Source organism: Pseudopipra pipra, chromosome 13 (genome assembly GCF_036250125.1).
Source record: "Pseudopipra pipra isolate bDixPip1 chromosome 13, bDixPip1.hap1, whole genome shotgun sequence".
In the NCBI taxonomy this organism is placed as follows: Eukaryota; Metazoa; Chordata; class Aves; order Passeriformes; family Pipridae; genus Pseudopipra; species Pseudopipra pipra.
In genome coordinates, this window is record NC_087561.1 from 16,374,807 (window position 1) to 16,396,373 (window position 21,567).

At 37.8% G+C, this 21,567-nt stretch overlaps 1 protein-coding gene across 1 annotated transcript in view; it reads right to left on the minus strand.

The window, feature by feature from the left end:
* Nucleotides 1–21,567, minus strand: part of LOC135421547 (connector enhancer of kinase suppressor of ras 2-like) — a 172,691-nt gene that overhangs the window by 39,394 nt on the left and 111,730 nt on the right. Inside the window, exons 9-13 of the mRNA XM_064670139.1 lie at nucleotides 16,120–16,266; nucleotides 11,898–12,031; nucleotides 11,107–11,312; nucleotides 8,264–8,349; nucleotides 6,806–7,060 (exon numbers count right to left, since the gene is read on the minus strand). Of these exons, the coding sequence (XP_064526209.1) occupies nucleotides 6,806–7,060; nucleotides 8,264–8,349; nucleotides 11,107–11,312; nucleotides 11,898–12,031; nucleotides 16,120–16,266 (828 nt within the window). The remainder of the gene's footprint in view (nucleotides 1–6,805; nucleotides 7,061–8,263; nucleotides 8,350–11,106; nucleotides 11,313–11,897; nucleotides 12,032–16,119; nucleotides 16,267–21,567) is intronic.

Here is a 21,567-nt window from a genome sequence, read left to right on the forward strand (position 1 = left end):
CCTGCATATATTAGGCTGAGAAAAAGCCATGCTAGGGTGAAATGTGCTCCTGTTAATAAAGCACATCTTTCTAGAGGTCAGTCTTTCAACACCACTAATTTTCTGCATTACCAAGCACTAATTTTCAAAGATATTGAATAATATAATGTAATTAACTAAAGCGTGGTTTGTAGTAGGGAAGTGTAAAATTGTTCTATAACATGGGAAAAAGAAAAATATGAGTTAAGCATTGAGCTACTCATAGATTATGTAAATTTTAACTGTTCATTAGTTCACTATAATTTAGAAAAGAGGAAAGAAGAGCATCTACATAAACACAGAGAGGGAGAAAATAGTTGATATGAGTACCTGAAAGGTAGAAAACCTATTTATGACCTTTTAAGTTTTTATCAATACTTAATTTATTAAGAGAAAAATCTCTGTTCCTGACCAGTGCATTACTAACATACAGATTATTACCAGTATGGACACTGAAGTTTACTACAGCCCTTTATCACATATTTATGACCTTTTATTTGACTGATTTTTTTCCCCCAAAGAGGTTGCCATGGGAGTACAATCTAGTTACTACCAACCTTTAAAAAGGATTTCTGAGGGTATTTATGGAAACACCCCCACACTGACATTTCTATAAATGTCTACATACAGATATAATTAACTTCCTTGTGTAATTGTAACTACATGCAGATACAATACTGACAATGACTTCCACGTGGGAGACTCCTACCTGCAGTTTCAGCAACCTTATACATAACTTTTGAGCAGTTTGTGATACTTGAGAACAAATTGTCTTATTCCTGTTCCCAAACTAAAACTTCATCTTTCTAAAAGGCCACTTTCCTGACTTGCAGACATGTGGGAGGCTCAGGAGGCACAAGTCTTGTCGTGCTGTCAGAGACTATAAAGCACAAATTCTGTGAAATTCAGGTCACTGGCACCTCTCAACCTTCTTTAGTCAGCTCCACATTTAGGGGGCTCTAGGGATTCCCAGGGATCTGCTGCTGCCTTGCATGAGTAGAAATGAAAGGACAAAAAGCCTGTTATGGTCTCACAGACAGATCTGAGGGTCCTCACCCAGAGGAAATCCTGAAACTTCTATAAATAACTTATAACAAAAAAACCGCTTCTCTTGAATCAGAATTTCTTCTTCTTCTAAGAAACAGAGAAATCACACAAACCACAGAAAACAAAAGACCCCCGATTTGCAGAGATAACGTGGAAGAAGTCATTGTTTACTAGAGGAAGACATTAGAATAGTTGTTAATGAGATTAGAATTGTTTGATAATGTGTGTCACTAATCTTAATTGTCAAATGCAATCTAATCATTCCATCTGGATATGTCATTTATTCAGATGCATAAAAGATTCTTTATTCTAGACACTGTTCTTCCATTCTTCTGTACTCAGATACTGGATTATTATTAATAAAAGTAAAAAAAGTAAAAAATGTTTCATCTTCTGCTTCCTTAACTCACGCATTCAATATCCTAAACATTTCTTTACATGATGTCTGCTCAAAAGTGGCTTTGTTGTCAGGAGCTTTACTTATCTCTCCACCTCAGTGAGCTGATGCTTCAGCCACTGAATACACTTTCAAAGTTATTATGCTCAGCTAAAAATAAAAGTGGCCTTTGAGGGTTTCATTCGCCTCCGTCTTGCTGAGGGGAGAGATAATAGAGACAGGAAATCATCTAATGTAATCTGCATCTATGTACGGTTCAGAGGGACTCAAATTCAGGCTGAAGAAACAAAAAGGGCAGGTGAGAAAATTAACTGGAGGCAGAGGAAAATGATCCACTCGGAACCTGTAATTACGAGGTAATTCTGAACGTTCTGGCAGCACTGTAGGTAAGAGAGGAGGCAGCAGAAGGGGAGGGAAGTGGAAGAGAGGAGTTTGCTGGGGTTGAAAGGATGTAGTGAAGCTCCAGAAGTTACACAGACCAGGGAAAACCAGTCAGTTCCCTCCCCTTCCTTCTCTCACTTTCCTTTTCTGCCGTGCGATGCTTTGGTCCTACAAAACCCCACCTCCCGCTGGGGAAGGGAGGGAGCCTGAGAGGGGAAGGGGGAAAGGAAGGGGAGCACGGCCTGAGCCAGGGACTGCAGGGGAAACTCAGAGGAGAGTCCCCAGAGAGTTCCAGCTGGCTCCCTGCACACTGATCCTTTCAGCAGCAGCAGCAGCAGGAGATATTTGGGTGATAATGGAGATATTTGTATTTGGTGCATCTTCTGGATGACAAATATTGCAATTACCACAGCAGTAATATCGCTTGTAGCCAATGTTTATCAACAAATGCAGAATTGTGTCAATCTGAGTGGCTGTTAAGTTTAGCTTTAGGCTACATATCCCACAAACCACTTCTTTTTCTTTTTTTTTGAATCCTGGTGATATAATAAAAACAAGCCATAAATTTATTTGCTACAATAATACAAGACAGTGAAATTTAGTTCTGTTGTGACTTCTGGAGTCAAGAACTCAAGAATATTTTACAAATGGCAATTTACACATGAAGGTACAGTAGGTTAATAAATGCTTTGTTTGCTGACCTTCATTAGTAGTTTGTAGTAGTTTGTTTGGAGACTGCAGAATATCATAATTTAAGTATGCTCTAATGCAGCAAAATTACTTATGAAAACATTGCATATGTTTGGATAAAGACAGCTCATATTTGCTTTGCTGTAAAGTGTCCTAATATAACTAACAATTTAGAGAATTCTAAGCCAGCAAGGGAACCTAAACATTTGGGAAATGTCCCTTTTTCCTTTTGAACCATTTATAGATTAATGAGGAGTGCAGTTTAGAGAATCATGTCTGAACAGGTCTGTAAGGAAATATATTACTGGATGATGCTCCTCACAGCCTAAGAGAGATACTTGTCAGCCCAGGCTTTCCTGTGACTGTTCTGGTACTGTACAAATGCGAAATAATAGCATTTCACAATCAATACAGCTGGATAGGATCAGTTTGCAGCTACAGAAGCCAGAAATACTTCCATTAGTTTCTCTGAGCAGCCAGAATCCAGACAATCATCCTCAGAGTGATTCCCCTGTGGAAATGCAAGGCAGGGAAAGAAGGTTTTCCATGTTACAGGTACTTAAACAGAAAGCCAAGGTAAAATTTATTCAGCAGTTCAAAAAGGAAATAAAACTCTGAAGAAGGTAGTTCTCATCCCTGACAGCACAGTTTTGTTTCCTCCTGGAAAAGCAGGAAGGAATAAATAAAACATGAGCACTTTTCCTGCAAAATTGGCAATAAAAGACTCCTCCTTCAGTCAAAGGAGCTGAATACATGATTCTCCCAGACTATCTGAATTAATATACTTATCACACTAGCACTCAGACTGCCTATCTCCCAAAAAAGCATCTGGAACATCTGGCACATCCCAGCATGCCCACACTGCAGGAAAACCAGCTCTGCATTGGTTTTGCACACGTTTTAGTTCTCAGCATGTGCCATTAAACTTTATATCATTTGTCAAAGCTGCCTCTGCAGCTCCAGGAGCAGTTAAAGAGCATTTCCATCACCCCGTGCTAAAGGGATGCATTTCCAGCTTCCTGTCAGCAGCAAGAAGGAAATAAAAAGCAAGTTAAGCCAGTGCTGTGTAACAATGACTAACCCTAAACTACTATAATGTTTCAAATTACCTTTACAATAAAAAGTGACTACTGGCACAGCACTCTGGATGACTACCCTAAAGCAGCCATTATTTCACTTTTACTATGTAGGGAACATTGGAATGAAAGAACTGATCTTAAAATTCCTTAATAATTAAGTCTTTCTACACAGTGAATTCTAACTCACAAAAAAATAAAATAAAATTAGGAGATTCCAATCCATACTCCAGTGTCTTAATATATGATACTACAAAGCAAAATGTCCAATTACTTTGTAGATAACAGGCCCAGAACATTTATTGCCAAGTAAAACCAGATGAGAGGTCATCATCTTTTTGGAAAATTTAATGTAGGAACCAGCAAATTGAACTTCAGAGCTTCAGAAACTCGTGCAAATCTAAGGTAAAACCACAAATTTGAACACCAAGTGGATTTCCAGCCTGGATCTGGAATAAGAAATTGAATAGTCTTTTTAGATGGAAGCTGGTTCCCACAGTGCAAAATGGAACCAAGCAGCAGAAAGTGCACAATTTTTTATATTTTTTTTTAAAACCATAAAGATTTTTTCAAGACTTTCTGTGTTTTGTTTCATGGGGAGCAATGAAAAATGAAAAATTCCTCACATACATCTGGTCTAATGTGCAGAAGTTGTATATGTTAAGTTAATTTTCTTCAGAATGAGCTTTGGTAATAAAAAATAAAAAAAAAGTTCAGATTTTAACTCTACTCTTGTAGGCCCAGAGTTTGTTCCAATAGTGCACTTCAACAAAGCTATAGTGGATATACTTCTGTGATCTTCACAGGTACCTCACTATTTAGGCTGAACCTGGTGAGCTCTGTCACCCCAGAAGTGAAGCATTAGTAAACACAGAAAGTCCTGTTCTAAGAAACACTCTATTAATTATTAATTATTTATAACAGCCTTGCTAATTGTAATTGACTCTTGCTCAGGTTCTGGGACATGCATCACAGAGCTGCATATCAATTCAATTAGGGTTAGAAATACATCCTGAAAGGGGGCAGTGTTTCTTGACAGGAATATTTTACTGCAACGTGGCTTCATGCATCAGTTTGTATCCTGGGCATACTGCCAATATTGCATTACCTAAATATCCATTTTATATAGGAACTCTGCATCCTCACAGCAACTTATGAAATCAGGCTAATTGTTTAATTTTAGGTTCCAAATCAACATTCCTTGCAAAGCATTAATCTAGTGGTGAATCTCTGCAATTACCAATTTTGCAAAACTTCTTACGTCTGGTAATTTAAACTACTGTTAAATAAGTGCCTTTTTTTTTTTTTTTTGTTACATATTTGTGTAAGTGCTTAGAAAATGAAGCCATGGGTAAGTGATGCTCACTTTCTCCTGCCATCAAGCCATCCTTGTTTGCTGACAAGACATGTTGATCTACACCCAGAAGTTGTACTGGGCATCTGTTAAGTGGAGAGGAATTCATGGAAATGTGATTCTAACAGTTTTGCAATTTTGACTTCCATTAAAAAAAACAGAACAAATGCAAAAAAAAAAATCAAAACCAACAAAAAACCCTAAACCAGTTTTGCCAAGTTTTCTAATGCAAATGTAGCAAAAGGTGTTTTAAGGTGATTTGGTTGGGTAATGTTTAGAGGTATCTTGTTTTGGTTAACCTTAGTCTTGTTGTAAAATAGATTCTTGACAGAATAAAATCTCCTTATCCAAATAAGCAAACATATTAAAGTGCTTATGAAAATCCTGACAACACCTTTAGATATTAAAGAAGTGAGCTGACCTACTTAAAACCTAAATTTCTACCTAAGGACACAACATCTCTGATACTTTTCCTTTTTGATACCAAGCTGCCATGAAATGTTCTGTGATATTTCCCATTTTCACTCTGGGTAGCTCTCTTTCAGGATAGATATGCCAATTTTTTTGCTTTGCTTTTCAGAATTCTTTCAATGTTGCAAGTGGAAAGACGTTAATGTGGATGATTCTGCCCTGGCAAGAGCCCAAAAAATCTGTGTCAGCAACTCTGGTGTGTTTGTCGACTCAGTTCCTCTTGAGCATTTGAAAGGCAGTTGACGAAGTGCCTGAGATATTCTGATTCCTGTGATTATCTCCTGAAGGGCTGCAAGGGTCTGTTCTAATGTTGTTGGAAAATTTATGGTGATAAAGGAATTAATACCACTCTGTCAGTGCATGTATAATCATTTTCCATGTGCCCTCCTCCACAGTTACTGCCCATTACAGCAGATTTTATGGGACAGGAACTGCACTGACGTGTAGGGTGCACCAACCACCACATGTAAAGTTGTCTCCTCCCATAACAACACCTGTTTTCCAGTTTCCTGCACTTCCTTCACACCTTCACATATTATTTCATTGGGGTATTTTTTTAATATTTATTATGCTATCAGACAATATCATACTTCTAATTTATCATGGCTGTTTCAACTAGTTGCATGATGGTGTGGAAATCATGCAAGAAAATACAACTTCAATTCTGAAATCCGGGGTTTAATTAGTATCTTACCCCACAAGACCCATTTCCCTTTCTTCAGAAGTTAGGGGAATCAACAGATAACCCAGAGTCTTCCAAAAATTGACTAAAGCCAGCTGATACATCTGCCAAGTTATGAAATATTTTTGGGTTTTGTTGCAGACTTGTCTAATAATTTTCTCATTTATCCTAGCAAATAAGCTACTGCTTTTCTCTCTGGGTTTGAAGTCCTTTGCTTTGACTTTGTGGTACTGATAATCTCTGCAAGAGATTTAAATCTCCACGATTTAAATAAATAAATTTAAATAAACAGTAACTCCATTAAGTTCATCTGTTTTTATAAGACATAGTAATCGAAGTGGAAATATAAAGCTTCTAAACTAATCTATAATAAATTATTATCAGAGGCTCAGTACAGGATCGTTATGAACCTTCAGAGATAATAGAGTCAAATTAAACTAAATCAGCGAGACTGAGTAATTAAGAGCACTATTTTATTAAAGCATCTGATAACAAATGATCCTTGCCTTGTATTTTTCTGTTTTGTCTTGACTCTTCTTAAGAGAAAGTCACGACACCAGCACTGAGCAACTCCCTTGGACTATAAAATACAGCATTAAAAGGCAAAGTAGAATGCACAGCTGTATCAATCCTAAAAATGGAGTGTTTTCCACGAAGCTTATGGAACAGAGGTCTGTTGAGGCACTCACATGATAAAGTGGGACCGTGTTGTTCTCTGCCAGGGAGAAGTTGAGGACGTCCTGCTGGGCAGGCTCCAGCCTCACGTTCATGGTGGAGGGGAGCATGGAGGGACTGATGGGGTAGCTGGGGTTGCCTGGGGGTTTGCCCTTTTTCCTTGACCTGCGCCCTGTGTCCCTTTTGTTGTCCTTCTGTGTCAGAGGCTCCTCTTGGATCACCAGGATCTTGTCGTCACTCAGGTACCGCAGCAGGGAATTCTCAGAGTCAGTTGTCGGAGGGGAGAAAACCAGAGAAAAGGAAGATTAGGAAGAGGGAACAAACAGAGAAGCCTTTTGGTTGGCCAAGGACCATCACTTGGTGCTTTTAAACTTGGAAAGAACCATGTGAATGTCAAGGGAATCTGGAGGGGACTGCCCTGGACTGGGTCCCACATGTACTGACACTATCCCCTGCCATCTGAGGGGACAGGGAGTGCACACAGACAGGATTCCTTAACTGTGTCGTGCAGGGAGCATCTCTGGCACCATTCCAGAGACCAGGATTGTCATGTCAGGGAACTTGACAAACTGGAATAATGGTCTTAGGGAGATGTGCAGTGTACTTGGGCACAGTTTCAAAATGGGACCCGGCCAGGCAGGAAGCCTGAGGAAAGGAATCTGTAACAGTGAAATAGAAACTAAACGTGAATCAACAGATTTGGAATAAATCAGAAAAGGCTTGTGCCTTAAATGAAATTTATTTCCTCTTGGAATGGAAGATTACTGAAAAAGTAGTTTAAAATCCTGTCTCGATTTTCAAGAATATCATTGTTTTTATCACATTTAAAGGAGTCAAGTTGAACTCTCAGCTACCAGACTGGGCCTTAAAGATTCCAAAAAAATAGTATTTAAGAATCTTTAGCAATTGGCATCACAATAAATGTTTGTATATTTGATGAATATTCTTTTGATTTACCTAATTGTTTTCTAGCAGAGGAAATAAAGGGAAAAAGGCACTTTGCTATCACCTTGGTTCTTGCAAAGTTGATAATTCCCACTGGAATCAGTAGAAGTTTATGTGACTAGAACTGCTGGTCTGAACACTGACAGTACAATTGCTGATTCTTGTTCCAAATTTTCATTCACACTAATCAAAATATGTCTTCAAAGGATGCTATATCTGTAACATCACTTATTGTTTTCTAGAACTGTGAAGACTTAAAACTGATTACAATTAACATATCTCCTTCCTTAGAGTCTTCTAAGTCTTTTTGCCTTGATGTTTGTCATTCTTTATATTAGAATTAAATTCCTCTTACTAATATAAACTTTTTAATTTTCAGAAATAGAAACACAAAGGCACAAATACTAAACAGGCTCTTTCATATTCTCGGGGGTACTCAGAAAAACAGATTTGGTTCCTGTGATGCTCTTTATGTTAAAAAAGAAAAATAATGTCAGAGAACAGCAGAGAAAATAAAAATACTCACCTCTGCTCCCCCTCTTGTACATGTTCTGTTCTTTGGACTCCCCTATCCAGCTGTACTCAGTGGGCATCGAAACAGGCCTTAAATCTCCTGGAAACAAGTCAAGAAAAACGATATAATTTTTAAAGACTAGAAAGAGAAGGCTGTAGAGCCAGTAATGCCAGTAAATTCCAAGCATGGCATGACCCTCCAGAGCAATCCATTCCTGGAGCTACAGCATCCAGGGTCAGTTAAACCTCACGTGTGCTGGGTTCTCCTCTTCATCACTCTGACCTGAGGGGAAGGACTTTGGTGAAATTAGTTGTGAATGTAAACAGATTGCAAATTTATTTTGAATAACTTAATAATTTCTTTTATTGCTCGCTCATTAAACAGAGGGGTTTTTTTTTGGAATAAAGAGAGAAGCAGATTTTAAGTGGACTAATATCATTTAGGAAAACTAGAAAGGCTGTTAATGTAGATAAAACATCACAGATCTATCAGTGAAACAGAAAAACCTGACCTGGAAAATCACATGGTGAGTAATGAGGGGATCTCATTTCGAGGAACATTAATTTCAACTGGCTTAAAAAGAAAACATGGAGCATAGTTTGGTAACAACAACCACAACAAAGAAGATTCAGCCATTAGGGTTTTAATTAATAGGATTTTAGGGCACCTCAGCTGTAAGATCCTAATGGGACTTTGTCATTCCCTCGTGGAGTATCAGGAGAGCACTGATGGCAGCAAATCAGGAGCACCCCAAAACTGCCCAGGAAGCATCAGCATCACAGAGAAACACCCTCCAGATCATGAGTTAAATTCCTTCTGACTTGTGAAGCCAGGGGAATTGAGTCTGTTGTTTTAACACTCAAGCAAATTTTTTTAAATGAGTTTTTAACCGTTTTGTTTCTTGGATAATTATAGAATTTAAATGTGAACAACGTTTTCATTCTCATTATCCATTTCACTGGGTTTATTACAGTGTCAAGTTATTTCTTGTGGATAATTTGTATGCTGATATAGTTTTTGAGTCACCATTCTTCCAAAATACAGCTTTTTAGTTACTAAAATATTAGGGGGATTTAAGAACAGGTATATATGACAATTATTCCTCTGGATAAACATGATTTTCTGAAAATTGAAGGGGTAACATGTAGACTACTGAGACTTTCCCATATTATACTTTGGTTCATATTTTAAAATCAAATTCCTTCTGGATTTTCAAAGTTCCAGAAAATCAGAGCTGTCCATCACAAACAAAAGCAAACTCTTGTGTATTCCTGGGATCAGGCAGAGCGCCCAACATTTGAAGTCATCATGCAGCAAGAATTCATGAAAGCGAGCCAAATACCTCCATCTGGCTCCAATTTTAATCACAGTTAAGGTTTATCTTTATCTTTCATTCTAATTTTGTTATAAAATAATGTCACTTAACAGGGAGATAAAGTCTGAATAGTACTAGCCTTAAGATGGAATCCTACTCTCCAGTGCCACAGCATCAAGTAAATGCCTGAAGAAGTCACTAAAATATCCTGTATATAACAAAGAGTTATTACAATTTCCCAATTCTGAAAAGGTTCTGTGTATATATACATTACCAAGCCCATTTTACAATTGATATTCTGCCATTTTTTACCATAAATCCAGCAAAATACAAAACCAGGAACTGCCTTTGGGATTTGCTTCATTTAACTGCAGCACCAGTTTATTACCTGTGTTCTTCACAGGCAAATCTCCCTTTACTACTCTGAACCTGTGAGAGGTTTTCCCTTTCCTAGATTTCAAAAACAAAAATTTAGGAACTTTTATTTTTAAGAAAATGAGAGAAAGGAAAAAAACCCTTTGTCTCAGAGTAGGCTTCCTATATATACATATATATATATGTAAAAAAAGATAACAGCTGCCCATAGGAAATTCTATGATGATTGCTTTCTCCAAGGTTCAGAAATAATGACATTTTCAAAATCAGATATAATTAAGGTTTTTAAAAGACATCTCTTATCTGAACCCTTCAAGCTTTATGAAAATATCTTACTGCCTTGAAAATAAAGCCACTGAAAATACATGGAGAATAAATATACTGCTGTATTCCAGTAGTATTTTTCTCAAGCTCACCAAACACTAAATCAGTTTAAACAGATAAGCAAAACCAAAATTTGTCAATTCATTTTTAAGAGTAGCTTTTATATAGATCCATATACTCGTACACAAACACATATTGATATACCTGTACACTGAATATGGATTTACACATACTTGACATTTCAATATAAACCAGAGTTAATGATTGTTTTAGTAGTTTTTTATATATTTTTTATGTATTTATATATATATTTATATTTATATATTTATGTATATATTTATATATTTTTTATATATTCAAGCAGTCCCCATTCTAAGATTTTGGAAGATGGTTCCAGTACTAATAAATGCACTGCAGGAAACTCCTCCTGCATTTAATGCAGCACTGAATTTTGGAGGGCCTGACACCTTAGAGACACTTTCATACCACGAGTCTTTGCAGGCCCTTCATTGAAGTTTAACAGCCCAGAACATTGCAATGAGAAGCATCTCCAAGAGCTGGGGAGGGACAATGAGTAAATCAAGATGCTGGCTATCCAAATGATAGGAACTTAATTATCAGTCAACTCTGAAGTATGTACAACAGAATAAATGTATAAAAAACCTTCTCCTGATCTTGAATGTTAGAGTGTAACTATACTGATTATTCCTTCACATAAGCTTTTCTCTGGTATTCAGAGCCAACGGGCCTGACAAAGAAGGACAAATTTGGGGGTGTTGCAGCGTTAACAGCACAGTTTGTGAATTCAGCCAGTCAAAGAGGGGTCAGGAAATGCAGCTCACCATGGGTGGGGGTTTTCTCCCTTCTCCTCACTCCTGCAGCTCTGCTTCTCTCGTACTCAGAGCCCCCGGGGTGGCCTTCCCCTTCCAGCAAGGTGTAGTATTTCCCACTTTCGTGCTCCAGGAAATAGTTTGGAGACTCAGAGCCTTTCATCCCAGACTTTCCAAATTTGCTGATGTCATCACAAGACATTATTCCAACTTCATCCCTAAAAAGAGCAAACCAGAAGACGATGGAGAAATTAACCATTTTAGGATAAAGTGCACACATACAACTGTTTCTCCCAAACACTGCAAATAAAACATCCCATAACTGAAATGCTCTATGTGAGAACTTTCATAGAAGTGACATAATTCAGCAACTGTGCATGAATTAAATAATCATTAAGCTCCATCTTAACTGTAAGATAAACATAGGTATTCAGGAATTTTCTAATATCTGAAAGGGAACATAAGGAATTGTTATAAGTTGAGAAGACAAGAGTTTCCATTACAGAAATGCTCGAGAATGAAATACAAGTGGACACAAGAAAGTAAATAAAACTGATTAAAGACTTCTATAAATACTTTGTTTAGGACTAAAACCGGGTTCTGCTCGACTTGTATCTAACTAAGTGAAAATTAAGTCACTCAAAACAGTGATATGATGCTTAATGTATTTATAGCCCTTTAATTTTACTAAATCTTTAGTTTGATTGTGGGGCTGTTTGGTTTGTTTCGCTTTTATTAATTGAATAAAACAAAAATGTAACATTTTATTTTTCAAACCCTGAAATGAATCAGGCCATAAATACCTGGGGCCATAAAGTCCTGACATAGGAGAGAGGATGAAAACATCCTGGAGTGCCGAGTTGTCCATCTTTGAGGACATGCCCATCGTGCTCGTGGGTGTTGTAGAGCTGCTTGTTGGGCTGGTTGGAATCACAGGCTGGAAAAAAAACAAGGACAAATTAAGATTTTCTGTGCTGCAGGTAACAACAGAGTCAATCTGTAGAGTTTTAGGAATCTCAAACTCTTTTTTTTCGATTAGACATTTCTTGAATTTCCAAAGTTTCGTCTAAAAAGATGTTTATTGAAATACTGTTGTACCAAAGACCTCAAGGCTAGTTATGAAAGAAACTGATAAAAGACCATTAAATCAATTTAAAAGCCATCTCATGGGAAAATCTGAGACTCAATCAAAGTATGATTTTTAATCAAAGCAGAAAATCAATTATATAGGGAGGAAGAACATACTCTGTTAGATGCCATTAATACAAAAATTAATTAAAGAACTCTGGAAAACTTGTACTGAATGAAATTGTAATGTTGGTTTCAGTGGAAGACTTGTTGTTAACAAGGAAGAACACCTTGATTTTTTAAAGGAAACAGAATTCCTATTAATTTGGTTTCCACAGCCGTGATCATTGTACTGCAGTGATACAAATACAGGTTCTGTGGAAACTAGGAAAGAAATATAAATTAACCTAAGCAACAAATGTGAGCATCATAAATACTAAAAGTAATAATAAAGTGTGAGGGTCCTTTCAGATTTTTAATTTTTAAACTTTTACATGACATTAAACATCATTTTTTCATTCAAATGTCCTAGGGAAGCTCAAGGCAACAGTTGACAAGGACTAGAAGGGCTATAACCAAATATTCTGTGCAGGATACAAAGGTGGAAAAAAGAATATTTTTCAACCAAGGTGCAGCCTGTGTTGATATTCAAGAAACAGAAAATATTTTTATTTACAAAATTGTGCTTTAATAGATACAACCACTTTTCTACGGGTGGAAGGAAAACACAGTGACCTAAAATTTGGATGAAAGCTGCAAAGACCAGTTACAATATTTTTAACTACAAGGCTTTCAATCTTCTACAAATAAATACTGAAATTAGTTTTGTGTAATACTACAACTGTCTAATCTCACCCCCAACGGTGAGGTAACCAATAGATTCTTAAAAATCTAACTTTATCACATAATTTCCAAAATCTGAAATGAGCTACTTAAACAAAACTTATTCTGAAGCTACGTCAGAGGAATTATAAAACTGTCCCCATTGACATAAGCTTTTCTACTCATATCTGCCAGATGCTGTGTCTCAAACTAAATCATAAACAGTGTAACGTTCTGGATCAAATAGTTGTGACAGGAAGGATTATTCCAATTGGAAACTTTCTGCAAATAAAAAGAAAAAAATCCAAGAAATGTTGTATTTTATTGGAATGCAGTTGCTGGTGTGCTCACTCAAAAAAACAGAGAACAGTTTGTTGTTGCAGATGAAAGAACCATTTTTTCTTAAGTGGGAAGATAATCACAGAGGTTAAAAATTCAAATAGTCTTCTAACATCACATAATGACAACTAGAGACAAAAGGAGAAAGTGGTGTCACTGATGTGTGTCACTGAAAGATAATGCAGCACAAAACTTTGGCAAATGTTACTGCCCTGCTGTTGGTAATTAAGCATCAAGGGAAACTACACAGCAAAGGAATACTACAACAAGATCAAGAAATACATTTTATAAGGATTCACAGATTCTGTGTCATCAATAATTCATAAATTAACTATGTGGTGTAATTTTAAACATAATTATTGTGGAGGAAATATTAATAACATCTCCAAGTGCCTTAAGCAACAATAGAAAACATGACATCTTTAATTTAAAAATTCCTGTTGTGCATCAACCTAAGGTAGTAAATATTATTCCTGGCCTCTGAATTTCAAGTTCCTAAATCCCGTTTCCTTTCTGCCTTCCCTAGTTATGTATTGCTTTTGTTTTGTTTTGTGCCAGCACTACACCAGAATGGAAACATTTCTCTGCATGTGGATACCCAGATAAATGGAGTGCACCACGAAAAAACAGTGCAGAGCAATATCTGTGGGTCCATACATGTAACACACCATGAAATATAACATTATCCTTCTCTGGGAGAGTCTGACATTCACTGAATTGTTTGCAGTTTTGATCTACTTTCACTGAGATGTTTTTCTACAGATTTGCTTGGCTGGTCATTGCACATGCTACTTTTGTGTGGGGATAAACCTCCTGTCTGTGCTGAGTGAATTCTGCTTATTCCCCAAAGTCTGTCAACAACCTCCGGCAGCGCCTGTTCCGTGAGAGCCAATTTAATCCATTAGTGGTAGAAAACTCCAGAAAAAAAGCAAAAAACCACAAACCTTCCTACCAATTGAACAAATTAAGCTGATCTAGGGGGTCTAAAAAAATGCCAAAGTCGAGCAAAGGCGAGGGCACTCTGAGCCAACAGGAGAGGGAAGTGAGATCACTGCTTCCAGCAGCAACAAGCTGTTGTGTCAGCTGTCCAGGAAGCACAGGCTTTAGAACCATCTTGAAATTTAATCCTGCTAGTTCCAAGTCATTACTGACAATAATAACCAACACCAGATCCAGGTGAGAGCTGTAGGAAACAGGCAAACCCAAAACCTGCGTCCTGAAACGGATCCAGGTCTGAGCACTCGAGCTTGTCTCCGTGGCAGGAGGAATAAAAGACCTGAAGATGCTAAAAAAGACCTAAAGTCGGCTTACAACATCTAATTACAAAATCTACTGTTAAGAAGTAACACTAACAATGCTCTTTTTATTTTCCTAAGTGATTTATATTTTTATTTAAATCCCTCCCCACACTACCGTCTGGTATAGAAGAAATCTATCCCAGTAGGGAGGACACTGAAAACACTCTTTGATCCTCAGGGGCTTTTGCAATCTGGGTGATCAGGAGAGGACACATCACAAAACCAGAACTGTTGGTAATTCCACACAAACAGCTTGGTGCACTTCCACTTTTTCTGGCTACCACGCCAAAGGCTGGCATGCTTTGTGAACAATGCTGTGCCATCTTTACAGTACAGACTGTTCTCACACTGACAAAGCTTCCAGAACTAGTTCTGCTTGGGAATTGTGACTCTTTAATATACGAATATAAAGAGAGGATCTCCATGGAAGCCCTGTGCAAATGCAATTACCACTTTGCTGCCCCTCGAGGCACCATACGAGGTTCCCAAGTAGATACATCGTGATCTTGGCAGAGCACAGGATGTCACTGCTGCAGCGTTGTGACAGAAAAACCCCCCTGGGTGTCACAGGGCCCCGTTCCTCTCCCCCAGAGGCAGGCACAGAGAGAGGAGAGGTGGCCCTAAATCCCAGTGTCAGCATTCCCGAGAATTCCTGCAAGGATTACACAAAACTCCTTAAGTGAAGCCACTGAGTAGGATTTAGGCACTTTGAGGAATGAAAGATTTAGGAAGTGCCAGGCAGGGAGGAAATCTGCCTGGATAGGCTTGAGGGGTTTGTTTTTTTCATTAATTGAAAAATCATTCAGAATCACATTCATGTATTGTTTGATCCAAACAAAACAGCTCCGAGAAACTTCTATAATATGTAAGTGTTACATGGCATTAATGACAGCCACAAAGAGTTACTGACTTACTGAAAATCCTTTCCTTTAACACTGACATTTGTAGTTCGGGGTTTCACCCAGTTTCTCCTACGTATTGTTGATGCTGTAGGAAAAAACAGCTATGATGTTCACAATTATCTTTTTTTTTGGTACCTACAGGTTTTCAAGGAGCACACAGGAAATACCAGAGGTTCTATTAGCACTGCTACCAAAAATCTCAGCTTGTTGATGGGTGTGGAACAGAAGCAGAATTCTCCTGAAATTTAATAGATCTGACACACTTGATTATAAAACAAGTAGTTTTGACAGATTAAAACAATGGAAACAGGGAGGCACTGCTGCCTCTGCCAGAGCAGCTGCTGAACCTTGTTCCTCAGAACATCACCTGTAAATATTCTTTCCTTCTACGAATTCCTGTGGCTCCCAGTGCTACCAAAACATGGAGAAAACAACCTTAATGACACACATGGGGTTGTCACACACACTTATCTCAGCACCCTGTTTCAAAGGAATTTGAGACAGGCTCTTATTCCTTTTGCTGGAAGGAAAAATTCCAGTGTTTTCTCAGGAATAAAGGATTTACCATGACACCAGAGTTCCAACAGCTGCCTTACCTGCAGTGCAAGAGGCTTCCACCTGACATTCTTCAGAAGGGCAGGAGCAGAGACCAGGGTGTTCTGAGGACGTTTTTTCAAGGTTAAAATCACTCCATTTGGGTCTTCCCACAGTGCATTTACCAGGTTCTTTAACTGCCAGCCAACCTAAGGAAAAATTCCATAACTGAATTTTGAAAACTTTCTGTTTGAACTGAAATGTGAAGAAAATATGTTAACCAAAAAGGCCTGTTACAGCCTGTCTTTGCAAACATTAGCAGTTTTTATAAACTCTGTCTGATTCCTCCTGTTGGACTGAAATGATGCTGCTGAAGCTGGGTTTTTATAATTTTTTTAGTTCTGTTTCTCAGCAAAATAAGGCAGAAGTGAACACTGTTTCTCTTTTGATCATTTGTGAGATCACTGAGCACTTTAAATCATAAGATAAGGATTAGAAGTCATGTTACAACAACATATGTAACATGTATGTAACAGCTGTAAGACCCTAAATGGAGATAAATAGTCATTTATTGATTTATCTATACAGCCCCTGGCCACAGCTGAGTCACCAACTTACTGTTAAATGCAAACAGAACCTTAAAAAAGGACATCACTGGTACTGAAAGGGAAAAAACCTACTTAGAGACATTTCCTTATCTTCTTGATTACTCAGATATTAATTTGCCATGAATTATTTACACATGAAAACAGAAAAAATATTCTTAGGGCTTTCCTTTTTTTTCCCCCTCCCTTTTCTGTCCCAGACATGGCAGATTTTTACAGTGGTAATAAATGGCCACAGTAAAGAACCTGCCATAAATGTTATGGCCATCACAAGTCCTGTTGTTAGGCAGGAATGGGAGTGCAGCATCCACACAGCAGTTTTCCAGACATGACCTTCCTGAGGCCAATTGCAGCAGCCTTAAAGTGAAAATTTCAGAACAAAAATCTTTGGAAATCCAAGAGCAGGAACTGTACAAGTTTATGCCAGTCAGTGCTGTTGTATCTGCTGTGCTTTTTGGCTGTGTTTGATCTCTCAGAGTTCACTGGAACCTCTTTTTCCTTTTTTTTTGCTAAAATTAACGAGTCAGTCATAAATTTACCCTCCTGACTAAAACATGTATTCCCAGTGCTATTAAAAACCAAGAAAATAAAATATTTAGGTGCTCAGAAACAGAGTAGTCTACATATATCTCCATGTTATATATATATAGATATAGCTATATATAGGTATAGTTTATAATTATATAGGTATAGTTTATAATTATATAGGTATAGTTTATAATTACTTCCTCTTAATGGAAGATAATATCTGATTACACATAAAGGTGGAGGGAAAATAATACAGACAACCCCGAAGGGATTTTAATGAAAATCCTCTTGTAAGGGCTGAAGAGAAGTTGGGACACAGACTGCAGGGTTCTGACCTGGCCAGAGCCAGGATCCCAACTGGGAACATCCACCCTGGGGAGAGCTGCAAGATCTGTCACCATTCTAAGAAGGATTTTAACAGCTTTTAAAAGTTCTATTCCATTTTTAATGCTGCTGTTCTATTGAAAACTTTCTAAAAATGCACTGGCCACAGGAAACCAGAAAGCAGCAGTAATTATAGACAGGTAAGAGCCAAACAAATCAGGGCTGTCAGCTTGGACCCCAAACACTCCTCCAGTCTGTGCTGTGTTTGTAACAGGACAGAGGCTCTCTCTATTTTTTTTCCTTTTACTCAATTCTAGAAATGAAAAGGAACTCCTTTTGATTTTTATAGATTGCTGTAATTTTCAGATTGCTGAAATCTTTAGAGTTCCATGAGCTCCTTTTAGAAAAGAGTGATAAATAATTAAGTTAACGATAAATTATTCCAATGAGAACCTTAATGACAAAACCATTAAATCCCAAGATCTATTAGAGAAGAGTCTGCAGTCATTACTACTGGGTGATGATAAAATGCTCTTAGGAATTTGGACATGTTATTATAAATTGTATTACTAAAAATACCTTTGGAAAAAAAGAAGCCATTACAGTGGATTAAAAACCTCAGTCGAAAACCAGTCCTTGAGACAGATTTTGACATTTGCTCTTGAAGAATCAGTCTTTAAAGCAATTACCAACTTCCAGCTATGGTGAGATGGATTCACTAAAAGGGTATTTTGCTCCTTTAAGATTTTTGGCACAAACATTCAGTCAGTCAGATGCTACAACATGAGTTAAAATATTTCAGCAATGAAAGTTAAATTAAAATATGACTAATGGAAAAAAGGCTAATATGGTATTTTCTTTTTTATTTTCCTGCCTAAACGAAATTGGATGCTAATTTAGATGCTAAATATGGAATAAACCCAGAAGAATGTCAAAGAACTCACTGAAAATCGTCAGACAGGCAGAAGTTTGAAATTTTGCTGGTTTACTCTTAGGATTGCTCTAATAATTCATTTTAATTTGTTTGCACATCCTGTGGAAAGAAGGGCTCTAGGGAAAAAAAAAACCCCTGTGTACTTTTATCTATATTAAAGAATTTGTTAGTTTTCTCATAGAAATAAAGTGGAACTTCAAAAATGATAGTTCCAAAAATATTAATCCCTCCAACAGTAAATTTCTTTACCAGAAAAGTCCAAAATGCTGTGGTAATTTTGTAGAACTAAACCTGATAATTTTCTATACCTACACCTGATAATTTTGTGTTCCTAAACCTGATAATTTTGTAGCTGGGACTGCATAACTATTATGTTCAGAAAAACATAACTCACTTTCATTAACCAACAGTAAAAGAATGTTTTCTAGTTCTCCAATATCTTCTTTAGATTCTCTCTATAATGACTTTGTTCCTTCTCATTCAGAAGGTCTGGATTTGCAGGGATGGGATTTGGGATGCATCTTACCAGCAATAGGGATATCAGCATTTTTATAAATCCAAACTCTTTTCATGCTGGGCAAGCACCTTTTTTTTCTTTTTAGAAATAAAGTCTACCTGGCCAGTGATGACTCACTGAGGATTTGTATGAAAAACAAACTAATGCCAAAAACTCCTGATGTTACAGACACACAAAAAAAAAAGCCTGAAGAAAACGCAGGCTGGTGCATTTGGGGGTGACTGCAGAGGCATGAAGTGCATGATACACTTACCTACTAAAAGGAACTGAAAAAGCAGCTGAACTGGTGAACGTGGTGATGTTTATCACAGGATTCCAGGGCTCTAAACCACCCCAGCACTTACCTCCACACCAATTCCAAAATACCTTGTACATATTTGTTAGGGCACAAATTTAGAAGGGAAATTTAGCTCAGGTAGTGGAACCAGGGGTGCAGAGTGGATAGAGGACATCTGTTCCTGCCTCTGCTTGCCCTCAGAATCCTGGGGACAAGGCAGGGATGTGGTTCCTCAGTTCCTTCAGTGCCTTATCAACCCTATGAGGACTCTGAAGAATGCAAAGGTTCACTCAGAGCACTCCCAGGGGGAAGGCAGGTTACACCTTCATTTGTTTGGGAGACTTGTGCCTGTTCTGTTCACTGTATTACCTGCCAGCTTTAATCTTACCTGGGGTGGAGAGAGACAGAGGGATTTAAACTAACAGGAATTTAAAAGCCCCCTCGTTAGGCATTTGGTCTGGAAATCAATTGTGCAGAATATTTCCTAAATATTTAGCTCGTATGGTATTGCACAGCACCTGAAAACAAGGAATTCTGCTCTGACTGCAGTAACCCCTTCTATGAACCAGGACAGATGTTTCCCCTCAAGACTCTTCAAATACATAAGCAAAGCCATCTGGATGTTTACTCAAACCTCCAAAATTTGACCTCTTTTCTTGTTTGCATTAAAAAAAACCTCAAAACAGCAACTTGTGTAAACTCAACTTTTTTGTTAAGGAAGCAGACTATCATCCTTTCTTATTTTAAGTCTGTAATTCACTTTGTATCTTTAGGGAATTAATCAAGGGAACTGGTTTGATTAACATGGAAATCAGAAATTATTATTAGCCAAAAATGTGCTGGAAGATCATAAGACTTTTCTGTCACTGAAGGGGAAGCTCGTCATTAACACCTGTAGCTGATTCACCCTTATTAATATTCTGTCTGTTCCCAACAATAATTGATGGTGGAAAACCAAATGTTCTCCCATTATCTTACATAGTTATTTTCATTAACTAATGGAGCAACACGGCAAGAATCCAAGCAGCAGCAAGATGTACTACTGGAAGACTTGCTTTACTAAGCCTTTTTGAAAGGCAGAATCTGGAGAATAAGTAACATGTGGCACTTTGTTTGGAAACAGAAGGACATCTTTTGGGGAAAGAAGCTGTAATTCTCATGACATCTTTTGTCCTTTTTTTTTTTTCTGTTTGTATTTCACAACACCCAGTGTGCTGAAACACAGATGGTGTGACCTGGCACTGCATTTACAAATTTACCTCCACCTAAAATGAGCTCTCATTAGGACTCAAATTTACAATTCAACCATACACTGAGGGTATTAATTCAATAACTATCTTAACTCCAATAAATTAGTGCTGAAATTATTTCATTGTGATCAGCTCTTGACACACTTAATTTCAAGGATGTAATTTGACAATGAATGGTATAAAAGGGCTCCTGGATCATGTATTTAGAATCACAGAATATTCTAGGTTGGAAGGGACATTTAAAGGTCATCCAGTCCCACCCCCTGCCATGGGCAGGGACACCTCCCACTAGCCCAGGTTGCCCCAAGCCCCGTCCAACCTGGCCTTGGACACTTCCAGGGATGGGACAACCACAGCTTCTCTGGGCAACCTGTGCCAGGGCCTCCCCACCCTCACAGCCAAGGGTTCCTTCCTTATATATGGTCTAAATCTCCCCCCTTTCAGTATAAAGCCTTTGCATCTTGTCCCACTACAACAGGCCCTCCTAAAAAACCTGTCCCCATCTTTCTTCAAGCACTGAAAGCACAACATCCATCAGTTCAGGGAACAACCTCGTCCAGTGAGAAAATGCAACTGTTTTAGTTAAACTGTTCTCTTTAGCTATTTAAAGAAAACATAGGAAACATGTAACACAACACATTTATTACAGATATTTCTATGGCTGTTTGCTCTTGCACAATGTTTTATACCATAAAGAGTCGTTTCTCTTTCTGGTCTTTATAGTCTCTGTCTGCTAAGAGAAAGTAATTCTGTCTCAGACCTCACTGGCTGGGTTATTCAAACTGAAATCCTTAAATAATTTCTCTTCCTATGAGACAGATGACACATTTGCTCTTTTACCCATTACATTTTTGTAGTGCTCATATCTAACTTAACACCTTGGAGGGCTGTAAATGACCTGCAGATCACACAGTATTTCAGACCAGATATTACTAATGTCAAGACAATGGTATCAAAACTCAGTTTCTCCTGGAAACCTGTTCCTGATTAATTCCAAGTTCATCCTTGCCATTTTCAGTCCCATCAGCTCTCTGGTGCTCAGCTGGTTTGGGATTAATTAATACATTCTGGCTCC